This window comes from Cetorhinus maximus, chromosome 19 (genome assembly GCF_964194155.1).
Source record: "Cetorhinus maximus chromosome 19, sCetMax3.hap1.1, whole genome shotgun sequence".
In the NCBI taxonomy this organism is placed as follows: Eukaryota; Metazoa; Chordata; class Chondrichthyes; order Lamniformes; family Cetorhinidae; genus Cetorhinus; species Cetorhinus maximus.
The window spans coordinates 26751421-26766636 of NC_135897.1; the positions used below are offsets into that span (position 1 = coordinate 26751421).

The following is a 15216-nucleotide window of genomic DNA, read 5'->3' on the forward strand; positions in this document are numbered from 1 at the left end:
CCTTTCAACCCTTCCCCCATCAACTTTGGAAATTTGCAGATTAACATCAACATCCCCTTGGTCCCTGAGGATCCCATCCCTGTTAACATTGACTTGCCCGCCCCCATCTTGCCCACCCCTTGGAATCTGTGTCCATCTCTGCATCCCCACTAACAACCCTCAGCACCCCTTCACACAACACCTTCATACCATCATCCTCCCACCCTACTGGCTCCCTCTGCTCACTTTAATGCTCACCATATCCTCCTACAACAGTTAGCCTTAGTTTGCAGCCCAGGCATCCAGCATTGACTCCACTGACACCTCCTTGTGAACCCCTCCAGAACCTTGCACCTCCGTTTAATCCTTTAGGCCTGCATATGCCACCCTCCGCACCTCCTAGCTCTATCCCACCATGGTCCTTCCCACTCTCCCGCACCATTCCATCTGACAGTGAGAGACCCCCTCTGATTCCCTCTTCTCCCAGCACCCCCACCCTCCCCCGCACCACCTGTTCATTCCTCTCCTACCCCTCTTTACACAAACCAGTAACACGATTGTGAACTTGGCGTAGGTGTTCATTTTTCTTTACCTGTCATTTTAATATAGAGGAAATTTCTTTACACATTTTGCAATGAACAGACAATGTTTCCGTTTTGCCATTACTCAGCTTAAATGTGTGTTTTTTACAGTGCACATAATGATGACTAATCTCATTGTATAGTTTGGGTTTCTGGAACCAGCAAATCACCAGCTTTTTGTTAATATACGTATTTAAGCAATGTTGTCTGTTATTCTTTGTGTTAATTTCAGTGATCAAATGAGTCCCATTTTGTATGATGCTTCTGCTGTTTCTAAGGCACTGTCAGTCATCATTTAAACAACTCTTGAGGTTTTGGAGTTGACTTTGTCACATTCCCTGTCATAAAGTTGCCTGTAGAACCAAGCTCTAGGACACAGATGAAGAAGAGGGGAGAACAGAACATAATTTCTGTGATTCGCAAAGGGATAAGCACAGATTGACTGGAAAAAATGATTGGGCAGGAAAACAGGAATGAGTAATTGTAGGTCTTCAAAGAGCAGACAGTTCTCCTACAAGCCAAGCATTTTCCCAAAAGGAGGAAAGACAGGGCATCAAAAGCTAGAGTCTAAAAATCTTTTATAAACATGCAAAAATAGAAACAATAATTAGACGAACTGTGGGCCAGTTAGGGATGAAAAAGGAAATCTGGTGGTTGGAAAGGGTACTGAGGTGCTGAACGATAACATATTCTGTCTTCATAGGTGAAAAAGATGAAGTCAATGTCAAAGCAGAGGAGCGGGGAGTAGATCAAGTAGGGAGAAATTATTTCCCCTGGGAAATGGGATAATAACCAGAGGTCATAGATTTAAAATAATTGGCAAAAAAGTGAGAGAGGAAATGAGGGGAAATGTCTTCTCGCAGTGGGTTGTTAAGATCTAGAACACATTACATGAAAGAGTAGTGAAATCAGATTCCATGGGAACTTTAAAAAGGCAAATGGACATATACTTGAAGAGGATTAATTTGCAGTGTTTAAGCGGAAAAGATGGGGTGTGGGACAAATTGGACATGTATACAGCTCTACCAAAGAACTGGCATGGAGGCACAATAGGCCAAATGGCCTCCTTCTGAGTAGTAAGATTCATGGATTCTATGGTTTTAAGGGTTTTCCTATATCCCTCTTCCTATCTTCGGACATTTGATCAAAAACAATTGCTTTTGGTCAGCCTCCTTATTCGGGTCTTCTCTTTGATGTTTACAATGTTGAAGATTGTTGTCATTGTCATCACCATTTCCAAGGAGAAATGAGTGATACTTGATTGGGTTTCACTTGCTTTTCTGCTCCCAGATCATTTCCTCTTCAGGAAGGTATTCTTTGACAAGAAATGGTATCGTTATCTATTGCATTCATTTATCTACATCCATCAGTACTGTTAGCCAAAATAGCCTGAAATAATCATCAATTGACTTTCACATCAAAGAGAGGAGATCTAGATGAGTGAACTATTTCCAGACCTGTTAGCTGGGCACCTTTAATGACATGACGGCCTGGACAGGTTTCAACAAGAAACAGATAAACTTTATTACAGCGATCTTTTCAGATGCTATATGCTCAATTGAGACTCTCATCAGAAAGCCCCACCCCCTGGATTGCTGCACTTAGGGCTCATTGGTCGGAGCCTCCAAGAACATCATGTAATCCCTGGGTAGACAGCGGGAAAAGCTATACCTTCAGTCAGTACAATATCACTCTTCCCAGGCTTGCAAATGAGGGATTTGAGGTCAGATTGAAAGGTGTTACATCATTTCACATATTTAGTCTCCTAAAATGAATATGATTAACCTCTGTACAGGTCCAGTAGATAAAACACACAATTTACATAATGAATTATTCTCACCAGTTGCCTGGTCCCAGCAGTTAGCCTCTGGACTTTATTGTTTTCTGTAGCTTCTGTCCAGCCAGTGGGAATTAAATGAAGAATTAAATCAATGAGCATACGCCAGGTCTGGTTTCTAACTCACACCACTGTCCATCTGCCCAAACTAGAATTAAAATCAGGACCACCAAAGAGCTCTTGGTTTAACATCTCATCTGACATGGAGCAATTAAACTCAGAGATGTTTGAGAGGCCAGATTTGGAGGAGCACAGATATTTCAGAGGATTGCAGGACCAAAAGAAATTACAGAGAAAGGGATGGTTGAGGCCATGGAGGGATTTGAAAGCAAAGTCGATAGTTTAAAAACGGGTTGTTGCTTAACCAGAAGCCAAAGTGTGTCAGCAAGCACAGAGATGTGGTGTGAGTTAGGACACATAGGCAGCAGAGTTTTTGTATAACATCAAGTTTACAGAGGGTAGAAAGTAGGGGGCCAGCCAGGCATTGAGATAGTCAAGTTAGAGAAAACAAATGGATGGGTGAGGGTTTGAACAACTGAGGCAGGGCCAGAGTCAGGCAATATCACCGAGGTAGAAAGAGGTGGTCTTGGGGATGCTGTGGATGAGTGGTCAAAAGTTCATCTCATATGCCACCAAGTTTGCCAACAGTCCAGTTCAGCCTCAGAGAGTTGTCAGGGAGATAGATGGATTTGGTAATTAGGGAATGGAATTTGGAGTGGGGGCCAAGATGGGGCAAGCTGAACACGGTGGGAATGAGTGTGGGTCAGAGGCATGGGAGGTGGTTTATTGGGCAGTCAGGAAGCTTGTTACAACCTGCCAACTGCCAACTTTCATTCAGGTGAAACAAGGGGCAGAAAGCCAATCCACCCTCAGGGTGTGGGCTGGCATTTTGAATATGTTAATGAGGCTGGAAGCTTTGGATTTAACCTGTTTTGCAGTTTAACTGTGGAAACTCAGCAACTGCAATGAGGTGAAGACGGCCTCAGGGAGAGATCCTTGTGGATCAGGAGGAACAGGGGACCACCTTTCAGCCCCCCCGCACCCCCCCCCCCCCCCACCACCACCACACACACCCCTCAAAGCCCCCCATCAGGAGGTCACGCCTAACAAACTTGATTGAATTTTTTGAGGAGGTGACCGGGTGTGCAGATGAGGGTAGTGCAGTTGATGTAGTTTCTATGGATTTCAGCAAAGCCTTTGACAAGGTCCCACATGGGAGACTTATAAAGAAGGCAAATGGGGTAATTTGATAAGGTGGATTCAAAATTGGCTTAGTTGTAGGAGGCAGAGGGTGATGACAGAAAGATGCTTTAGTGACTGGAAGCCAGTATCCAGTGGTGTACCACAGGGATCTGTGCTCAGTCCCTTATTAATTGTCATTTATATAAACGACATAGATGACTATATGGGGGGTAGGATTAGTAAGTTTGCGGATGACACAAAGATTGGCTGGGTGGTTAACAGTGAGGTTGAGTGTCTTGGGCTACAAGAAGATATAGACGGAATGGTCAAATGGGCAGATAAGTGGCAGATGGAATTTAACCCTGAAAAGTGTGAGGTGATACACTTTGGAAGGAGTAATTTGACAAGGAAGTATCCAATGAACGGCATTGCACTAGGAAGTTTTGAGGAACAAAGGGCCCTTGGCGTGTGTGTCCATACATCTCTGAAGGTGGAGGGGCATGTTAGTGGGGTGGTGAAAAAGGCATATGGGACACTTGCCTTTATCAATCGAGGCATAGATTACGAAAGTAGGGAGGTCATGTTGGAGTTGTATAGAACCTTGGTGAGGCCACAGCTGGAGTACTGTGTGCAGTTCTGGTCGCCATATTATAGGAAGGATGTGATTCCACTGGAGGGGGTGCAGAGGAGATTCACCAGGATGTTGCCTGGGATGAAACATTTAAGTTATGAAGAGAGGTTGAATAGACTTGGTTTGTTTTTGTTGGAGCAGAGAAGACTGAGGGGCGACCTGATCGAGCTGTACAAGATTATGAGGGGCGTGGACAGGGTGGATAGGGAGCAGCTGTTCCCCTTAGTTAAAGGGTCAGTCACAAGGGGACATAAGTTCAAGGTGAGGGGCAGGAGGTTTAGGGGGGGATGTGAGGAAAAACCTTTTTACCCAGAGGGTGGTGACAGTCTGGAAAGTGCTGCCTGGGAGGGTGGTGGAGGCGGGTTGCCTCACATCCTTTAAAAAGTACCTGGATGAGCACTTGGCATGTCATAACATTCAAGGCTATGCGCCAAGTGCTGGTAAATGGGATTTGGTAGGTAGGTCAGGTGTTTCTCAGGTGTTGGGGCAGACTCGATGGGTCGAAGGGCCTCTTCTGCAATGTGATTCTGTGGAAAAAAAATCATCAGGCTCTCTTCCCAAACAAATCTCCTGCCCCCCTCAGGATCCGGCATCCCTCTCCCCAGTCACTCCTCCTAACCCCTCGGGATCAGACGCCACCCCAGATTGGGGATCAGAACCCCTCCACTTTGGATGAGGCACCTCCTCCCACCAGCTCCCCACACTGGAATCAGGGATCAGACTTACCTGATCCTGTGGCCATTTTTAGAGTATTCCTCACCTGACTAGAAGCCAAACCTGTCAAACATAACAGGCAAATCCTGTGGAGTTAAATCTCCACATCAAGTGGGGAGACCCAAATTTCCAGTTTTCCTCTATGCTGTTTTTTTTTTTCCTCCTTCTTTCATGGGATGGGGCCATTGCTGGCAAGGCCAGCGTTTATTGCCCATCCCTAATTGCCCTTGAACTGAGCGGCTTGCTATGCCATTTCAGAGGGCAGTTAAGAGTCAACCACATTGCTGTGGGTCTAGTGTCACATGTAGGCCAGACTGGGTAAGGATGGCAGATTTCCTTCCCTAAAAGACATTAGTGAACCGGATGAGTTTTTACAACACGATGATACTTGTCATGGTCACCATTACTGAGACTAGCTTTAAATTCTAGATTTATTAATTGAAGTTAAATACCACCAGCTGCAGTGGTAGGATTTGAATCGGTCTCTCCAGAGCATTAGCCTGCACCTCTAGATTACGAGTCCAGTCTGCTCATCCAATACTACATGTCAGACAAGCAGTTTGCCAATTTAGAGATAGTGGAAGGGTCGAGGTAGTTGACAATGGGGTAGAGCTGTACGTGTGGAAACTGGCGTCGTGTTTTTGCATGATGTCACCGAGGACCACATGTAGATAAAAAATAAGATAGGTAATTTGGGGACACCAGAGGAAATGGTAATGACCCATTGCACTGTGCTAAATAGGTATTTGTTAAAAGTTGATTCTCTATGTAGGTCACAGAAGAGGCTACAGGATTAGACCTCATCATCACAAGCAGGGTGGGAAAGCAAAACTACAAAATGTCAGCGCACCACTACACCTGCTTTTATCAACAGCCAGTCTTAAATGAAGCCCATGGATTGGGTGAAAAATAATGCTCCCCAGGAGGCAAGTATGGAGCTCGGGGGATGGGGTGCATTTGATCGAGCATGAGGGTGGAGGGTGGGTACCCTGTTGCCACCTGATTAAGACTTTGTAGACAGCCTTCTCATCCGGGCACTAATTGAGGCCCTTAAGTAGACAATGAATGCCCACTTAAGTGCCTAATCCCACTGCCACTGGTATTCAACCAGCAGCGGGCAGGGGACTTGCCATGTGGGAAGCCGGGAAAGCAAACCCTGTCAAATTTGCTTATGGTCTCCCAGCAGGGGCCCCTTGTTCAAAGGCACTCAGTGCCTGATCAAGGGACCTGACTTCAGGAAGGAGGGCGGGTGGGCTGCTGAAAGCCAAGCCAGACCACCATCCTCTCCCCAGCCAGCAACACCCTCCCTGTGACCCCTATCCACTCTCAGTCACCTGTGGCCTGGGTCCCTCTTCAAGCTGAGGCCTCGGTGGGTGTAGTTTCTACAGCAGCCACCACCTCCTGCATGGCACTGCTAAGTACAGAAGATTGACCTCTGAATGGTCAACAGTTCTCAGTAAGCAGGGCTTCCATCACTGGGATCTTTGATTCTGGGAAAGGCTCACTGTTAGCCTCTTAAACAGTGACCAAGGCAGATCGAACAATTCTCATTTCCAAAACTATTAATAATCACAGGAATGTTGCCCTTGACTTTCCATCCATCAAGATGAATGGACAGTCTCCCCACTGACAATGTATATTCAAAAGGTATGGCCATAAATCCCTTCTCTCGTTGCCTTGAACAAAAATCTGGCAATGCTATTAATATTTCTAAAATCTTTCATCTTTTCTCCAGATGCAGGTGGAAGACTTAGACCCGATTGGGAAAATCCCACTCTAGGTATATTCTTTAGCTCTTGACATGCACAGATGCTGCAGGGAAATGACCAGAAGGTGATAGTCTCACTGTCATAGCAATAGAAGTAGGGCAATCAATCCCTTGAGTCTGTTTCGCTATTCAATTAGATCATTGTTTCTGAACTCTATCAGTATAATTAAGAAATATCCTGCATTTTTTAACACTAGCAGGTTGGGGGGCGGATGCTGGAGAGTGGGTGGTGGGAGTTGTCCAATGAATAACCTCAGGACCCAGCACACCTGGTAGAAAACTGTGACCAGTGTGAAAAGCTCCCCAGCTATCTCAACTGCCCCAGTGCCCTAACATTGTGAAGACTACAGGCTGGGGTTTCCCTTCAGTTGTCCAGTTGAGGTAACCTGTATCTCCATCCACCCACAAGGACTCAACTCCTATGCAGCATCTCGAGATCTCCACCATGAGGCTCTGCAAAGATGCGACCAGCCCAGCCGTGGTGGTAGTGACGTTCCACCTTAGATTGAACACCTTTTCCCCTCCCACACACCCTTGCACACCATATCCCCCATAACTATTGACGCCCCCCCCCGCCCCCCCTCACCTGTATAAATTTCAACCTTCCTACCATCATCTTTCAACCCTTCCCCCATCAACTTTGGAAATTTGCAGATTAACATCAACATCCTCTTGGTCCCTGAGAATCCCACCCCTGTTAACATTGACTTGCCCGCCCCCATCTTGCCCACCCCTGGGAATCTGTGTCCATCTCTGCATCCCCACTAACAACCCTCAGCACCCCTTCACGCAACACCTTCGTACCATCATCCTCCCACCCTACTGGCTCCCTCTGCCCCCTTTAATGCTCACCATATCCTCCTACAACAGTTACCCTCAGTTTGCACCCCAGGCATCCACCATTAACTCTGCTGACACCTCCCTGTGAACCCCTCCAGAACCCTGCACCTCCGCATACCCCTTCAGGCCTGCATATGCCACCCCCCGCACACCCGAGCTCTATCCCACCATGGTCCTTCCCACTCTCCCGCACCATTGGTGGCGTGTGGAAGGGAGTGAATCACTGAAGTCAATGGAAAAGAAAATTGTTTGGAATGTAAAAGGGGCTGCCAATTCACTAATGCCCATTTCATGCTACCACCCATGACCTCTTTATATTCCTTTATTGTTGGGATCGTCATCCTGAATTTTCCTCCTATCCTTGCTCTGTGCTCACGAATTCAATCAACAATCTGACATTATCTTTAATATCAGAAGGCTATATAAATGCCAGTTTTACTCTATTGAACTGAATGGACGATAAAATATATATGTCTGATGCACATTGGTTGTTAGGAAGTACCAAAACTGGCTAGTTATTCACTTAGTTAATAAAAGATATTTGTATTAGTGATGTACCTTTTACTGACCCTCTATCAGTTTTCATTAAATTTACAACTCATGGAAAAATTTACTTCAACAACAACAGCTCGTATTTATATAGTGCTATTAGCATAATAAAATGTCCCAAGATACTTCACAGTAGTGTCGTACAATAACATTTGACACTGGGCCACATAAAGCGATATTGGGTCAGATGACCAGAAGTGCAGCCAAAGAGAGAGGCTTTAGGTAGAGTTTTAAAGGATGAAAGAGAGGTAGAGAGATGGAAAAGCTTAGTGAGGGAATTCCAGGCTTAGGACCTCCACAGCCGAAAGCAAACAGGACAGACATCAGGGATACAGTTATTGCCATAATAGGAAAAGTGCAGTGATCCCTGAGGATTGTATGGCTGCGTGAGGTTATGGAGATAGGGAATGGTGAGCCATGGAGGGGTTTGCACATGAGAATGAACACTAAAATGTTTTAAGCTGATCCTCACTTCAGCAAAATTGACTGAGATTAAACTGAGTTCTGAGCATTCAGCTTGGGAACTGATTGACCAATTAAAACTTTTAGCCTCTGAAACTTCTGGACATTTAATTAAGTGCAGGCCAATTCCTGTGCTCTTAAACTCTTCATGAGAAAATAGAATGAAGTTGTTGTGTAAAATCAAGGAAGTTCATCAAAATATTCTAGATTGCTGGAGTTTCACTGTTAAGGGAAAGATAAAAACTGCCACAGGTAAAATCAAGTTCTCCACGGTACATTTACATTGATACCATCTGTACTTTCCAGAGGAATTAGTGGTTTTCTTGATGCTGTCCTTGTATTTACTAAAGTATATTGTTTGAGAGCCATGTCAGAAAGTTACTCGTGACACTTTGTAACATTGCTCTTGTAAATAATTAACCATGACCCACAAATTCCCAATCCAGTGGTTAATTTTCAGGGGGGATTTTTTTTAACATTATAAATTACTTACTGATTGTTAGCATTGAATTATGATAAATTAAGGCAAATCATTCTGATGGCAGCCATTTCAAGAGGCAAAGCAAAGTTCTGCAGGTGCTGAAAATCTTAAAACAAGAACTCAGCAGGTCAGGCAGCAAATGTGCAAAGTTCATATTGCAGGTCCATGATGTTTTATCAGTACCTCTTTATTTTACGATAAGTAATTAAATTAGAATCATAAATTAAATTGTACAAATTATAGAGCAACATCTTTACACACAGGCCACTCCGCCTACTTAGGAGGATAGTAATATTGAATAGTGTTGACTGTTTATAATGAAAACAACACTTGTAACTGATAAAAGCAAAGATAAAGTGAATGCAATTTAGTGATGAAAATCTTGCCGGCTTTTTTGAATTTAGCTAAAGGTAATCGGGTTTTAGTGATTATGCAATGAAGGAAAAAGCATTCAGTTCAAAAATAAACTTTCCTTTCTCCTAAACTGGTAGAGCAACAGCGTCAGAAACAATGTGGTTGCATCATCTTCCACATGCCGTGGGAAAGTCTGGCAAATCGACCTTTTCATGGCTTACTTTCTTCCACATCACCTGTGATTATGTAATGCTCTCACCGGTTAGCACACAAATTTCCATTCGATTAACATAAATAATTAGGGGCAGGATTTTCCCATGCCTGCCCACACCCCCCACCCCCCTCCCACAGTAGGCTTAATGGCGGGAGGTGGGGGAGGGGAGGGGCGTAGAATGTGGTGGGTGGTCCAAAAATCAGTTTTAGTTAAGTTTTAACTTAACTGATTTAGTTAAATCAGTTAAGAGACGACGTGACTATCCGCTACTGTCCACCATGTGGATCGCATTTGCTGCCAGAGGGGGCGTGAAGCTGATTTGCAGCCCTCTATAATGGGATGCAGATGAAGGCCCGACTGGAATTGCAGCTCCAGGCCCGATCATCAGCAACACCAGCGAGAAATCATACCGGCTCAGAGCATGTCTGGACCAACGTGGTGTGTGAAAGTCGGGACTTATCTTAAGAAGGCCTTGGGCAGCTCGCAGAGATCCGAGGAGAAGATGGAGGCCTCCAACGACCCGACCCTGGAACACCACGTGCAGCACTGGGTGAGTGGAACATTAACCACGTGGATCTTCTCCATACAGTGGCATCCAGGAGGTGGTTGTTCTCAGCAGAGCAGCTTTTACCAGGGATTGGATCATCCAGATGCAGGTGGAAGGCTGCAGGAGGTACTGTTGGGCTACGAGAGTCTGTTTTGGCAGGGGAGGGGGGACAAAGAGGGGTAGGAGAGGAATGAACAGGTGGTGCGGGGGAGGGTGGGGGTGCTGGGAGAAGAGGGAATCAGAGGGGGTCTCTCACTGTCACGCCACAACCAGAAAAGACCAATTTGTACCTCAAAGTATTTAATGAGGCTGTTAAAGGCAGGGATAGAGATAGAAAGCTAAGGGGAAGAGAATTTCAGAAACATGGCATAGCACCCTGCAGCATTGCCCACGTCAGGGCCTCATGCGACTGGCAAAGGAAGACCATGGATAAATCTAGAAGTAAATTCACTGGGCCACAGGGAGCCAGTGGCGTTTGGTAAGACTGGGTGTGCTGAGTGTAATACTTCAAGTGAAGAGAATGCAGGTCGCAAAATTCAAAACAAGGGTCTAAATATTTTTTTAAAAACTAAAATTGTAAGGAGAAAGCTCTTCTTTGGCATACTTTCATTCAGATATCACCACCCAGATTCATACAAAATACTATGGAATTCTAGTTACATTGTTCATTGTTCTTTGAGGAAATTGTTATGTCATTTAAAGAATACACACACACACTTTCAAAAATAATCAGCACATATTTTCTCAGCAGTTCTGCTGACTGCTGCCACAATGTCATTAGCAGAAACCCTGGGTCAATGATTAAACAAGGATTACAGGTGTTTTGCCAAGGTTTTGCCTGCCCTTCCACCAAAATGATAGCAGGGGATCTTCTATTGAAGCTCTACTCCATCTATTAATACATTTGTAAAGATTCTCTCTGTTTGGTATTTCCAGCAAAATTGTGACCATCTTCTGAAAGAAGCCTTTTACTATTTCACCGTAATCATAGAACAGAGAAAGATTTTACCAACAGATTTACAGTTGTCCGCACCAGACATCTGAAATCCCCATCCCAATATGAGAACAATTTTATAACACAATGACAAATTCAGTTTCAATCCTGAGTTTTACTGAAGCTATAGAAAATTTCAAATCATTTGTAAATTTTAACCGCTTATTTGATTTTTTTAAATTTTCAGTTTCACATTTTTCAGCTGGCACAATGTAATTGAAGAATGTTTCTGCGGTATCTGTAGGGGAAAAACAAAAAGGAAATGTATAATACGGAGGTTGTTTCACTCCCTTAATTATGCGTTTTTTCCAATGACTTTTCTGACCTTTTCTCAAAATCCTCTCTATATATAAGATGACAGAACGGGCAAGATCACTGATCGGCTGACAATTCTAGAATAATTTGCAAAGAGAGAGAAGTTGTTTGAAACAGTCAGTGATACAATGAGCGCTGTGAGGAACCTTGTGGTGACTGTTTTATTCTCACTGTTGGTGCTGAACATGCTCGATGACTCAGTCTCTACATGTAAGTCTTACATCAATTATTAATTAATTGCAACTCAAGGTATACCATAAGACTTAAGTCTATTATTGCACATCAGGCACACATATTGTAAAATGATTGAGGACAATGGGACCAATGCAGCGTATGGCATGTCAAAATCTATGTAAAGAGGGTATGAAAGGCTAATAAAATGTGACAACGTTGACAAATTTTCATTCAAACTTTACCCAAACACAATGGAATTTTAATTCTCTGTGAATACAGAATGTAATATAAATTGTTATGCTTAAAAAGGATTTATGTTAGTCTCACTCTCTAAACAAATTACTTTTTAGTTAGTATCATGTCTCTATCTAACAGCTTGCTCTTTTTTTTTAACCCTCTGTTATAACCTCAGCAGTGGATTGCTGTCTCCGTTATTCAAAGAAACGGTTGCCATTCAGATTAATCTCCGGCTATGTGGAGCAACAATCCAATGAGATCTGTGACATAGATGCAATCATGTAAGTACGTGTCATACGGAACGATTGGGAGTAATTACTTTTGGTGATGACCATTAACTGACAAACTCTATTTAAATACACTTTACAGATTCTACACTGTTGGAGGACAGGCAGTATGTGCAAATCCTGACAGTCGTTGGGTGAAAGTTGCATTGAAATTGCTGAGGTAAGACCACACACTTTTATCTGTACCAGACCGAGGGGATAATTTTGACTTTGTGGGATAATATAAAATGAAGATTTGGAGAGACCTGAAAAATTGGCTGTGCATTCACTATTGTTTGTTTAACACTATCACACAAAGTCAAAATAATCCATTTACAGTCCAATGACATTAAATCAAATAATGGTACAATTTGATTCTAGAATTTTAGAGAATTTAGAGAAAATTTCAACAAACTTCACAGATCATAAATTCAATTTTCCAGAGCTAAGATTGATTCAGGAATGTATACAAAAGGTTATATTGTGTTACAGTCTTGTGTCCTCTACTGAAAATGACATGTTACAATTCTAAAAAAAATACATTTGATGACGAACACTTGAAATATTCGATAGCCACAACTCTGCAGGTTATTGAAGAAAAGTTAACATCAAGTTCATTTTGTGAAAATGCCTGTGTTTCTGTTTGGTAATTTCTTATAACTAAGATTTCCATCTGTGCAAAGCTTAACATGAACTCAAAGGTATGGACTTTACCAATAAATAAGGTTCATTTCCTTCCCCTGCTTTTCCTAGCCTTCCTGTTAAAGAAACATAAATGGTATTAAAACAGGAAATGCTGCAGGTAGCATCTGTGAAGAGAAATAGAGTTAACGTTTCAAGTCGATGACCTTTCATCTGAGTTCTGATAAAAGGTCTGAGACATTAACCCTGTTCCTGTCACCACAGATGCTGCCTGACCTGCTGAGCATTTCCAGCATTTTCTGTTTTTCATTTCAGATTTCCAGCACCTGCAGTATTTTGCTTTATAATTGGTATTAATGTTGGCAGTCTCACACAAGGTGGACTGAGGCAGGAAACAAAAAAAATGTCACACTCGTGCAATCAGGGGTGCTGTGTTGTGATTGCATCTGAGACCCATTGGACCTGATTTTAATTTTCTGTAAGTGGGTGGACTTGAGCAAGTTAAAATTAGAATCCATTGTTGGAGTAGTGAGGGGAAGGCAGTATGCTGCAGCTAACCATGCAGACTTTGACCTGGGATTGTTGACCCTGTGTAGTTGAAGTAGAAAAGAGTTCTATTTCCCATTCTAACAACATTCCTCACCTTGATGAGTGTTCAATTCAAAGAAATAAGTTTTAACAATATCAGTAACAAGGGGCAGAATTTTTAGCTGAGCAGGTGGGCGCGTGCCCGACCCGCTCAAGCATAAAATGAAGCGCGACGACAGGCGAGCGTCCCGACGTCATTGCGCACTCGCGCGACATTTCAGTTACAGGCGCGGCGGGAGTCGGCAGCGTGCCCGCCAACAATTAACAGGCCTATTAAGGCCATTAAATTAATGATTAAATGGAAATTTTCGCTGCCCAGCCAGGCAGCCTTTGGATTTTTTATGAAACCTCATCCACGGGCAGGATGAGGTTTCCAACAGGAATTAAAAATACAATAAAAATTTCGAATCGCACTCATAACATGTCCCTGCTCATGTGACAGAGTCACATGAGGTGACATGTTTTTAACATTTTTAAATTCTTTCTTTGTGCTTGTAAAGACCTTCAGCTGCCTCAGGCAGCTCTATGCTTTCAGGGAGCTTTTAGTGCGCGCACCTGTACACGTGCACAAACTCCCGCGCTTGCCCTCCTCCCACCCCCACCGAGGCAGCGCTCAGCGTTGCAGCGCACGATTCTTATTCATCCAGCCAGCGTGAAATCGAAGTCGGGGCCCAATGGCGGGTGGCAGTCAGCTTCGTGACCACTCCCGAGCCGGCCGGCCGGCCCGACGAGGTAAAATTCCTGCCCAAGGCTTCTGTGTGTGTACAAAACATAATTCCATAAATTAAATGAAAAGCTATACTCTGCAAAAATTAAAAACCTGAAATAAAAACCAGAAAATGCTGGGAACTAATCGGTCAGTCTCCATGGAGAAAACAGACAAATTAACGTTTTGTGCGTGGATCTATCTACAAAATTACAATGTTTGAGGTAGCCATGTATATTAATAGAATCAGAACTCCTTTGTTCCATAGATGTTGAGTGATCTGCTGTGAGTTTCTAACATTTTCCAACAGTTCTGTGTTGTTTTATTGTTAGAGTTAAGGTGATTCGAGACTTAATTCTCGTTTTCTTTTCCTACAGCAAAAAACTGGAAGAAATGTCCCTTGATTGAAGAATTCCTTCTCCACAAATATACCTCCTGCTTTGCTTGAGCAATTATTTCTGCATAGCATCTATGTACTTATGTATAGTTAGTGGCATTAAAGCTGCTAACAATTAGCTGCACTGACAGGCTGAAATGTTCAACTGAATATGGCCATATTATTTTGTTACAAAAATCATTTGTAATACAATAGAACTTTTATTTTCTGTATATGTTCCAATGTTTTAATGCATTATCTACCACATTAAAAAGGTAAAGATTCACCAATTTCAGTCTCCCATGTGTGTGTGCTTTTTTGCATGTACAGTACTTAAGTGTATTTTTAGTGGATAATTAATATTTGCATTGGTTATTGTGTCAAATAATCCAATATTTCACCACTGTGAAAGGTTGCATACCTTCTTGTTAGTTGCAAGTGTAGTGCAAGGCTGCACGCCATATGTAGCCAATGTCTGTCAGCTGCGCACCAAGGAGGCACAAGGGGGTGATCCAAGGAACTGTCAAACCTGCCATAAGCTACATAAATGGCTGCTGATCTCCTAATCCAAAAGGTCTGATGCTGTCATGGTGACCAGAGTCCGGCTATAATAATGGCCCTGAGGGCATAATTTCTCCAATTTCTTCTGAAAGGGCAATATGGAGCCAGAGAATTGAGGTGAGCTTGAGGTATTATTTAGAACTAGCTGAGGTTAAAAGTTGTGCTTGTTATGCAAACATTATTTGACATTTTACCATATTGAGTTTTGGGTAAGTAAC

General features: G+C 43.2%; 1 protein-coding gene across 1 annotated transcript; it reads left to right on the forward strand.

Annotated features, from left to right (window-relative positions):
- Positions 1-8289: 8289 nt before the first annotated feature.
- On the forward strand, positions 8290-14725 carry LOC144694154 (C-C motif chemokine 20-like). The gene is made up of 4 exons (XM_078564497.1): positions 8290-11658; positions 12035-12140; positions 12229-12306; positions 14439-14725. The coding sequence occupies exons 1-4, from the start codon at positions 11577-11579 to the stop codon at positions 14467-14469; spliced, it is 297 nt and encodes a 98-aa protein (XP_078420623.1). The 5' UTR covers positions 8290-11576; the 3' UTR covers positions 14470-14725.
- The last annotated feature ends 491 nt before the right edge of the window (positions 14726-15216 follow it).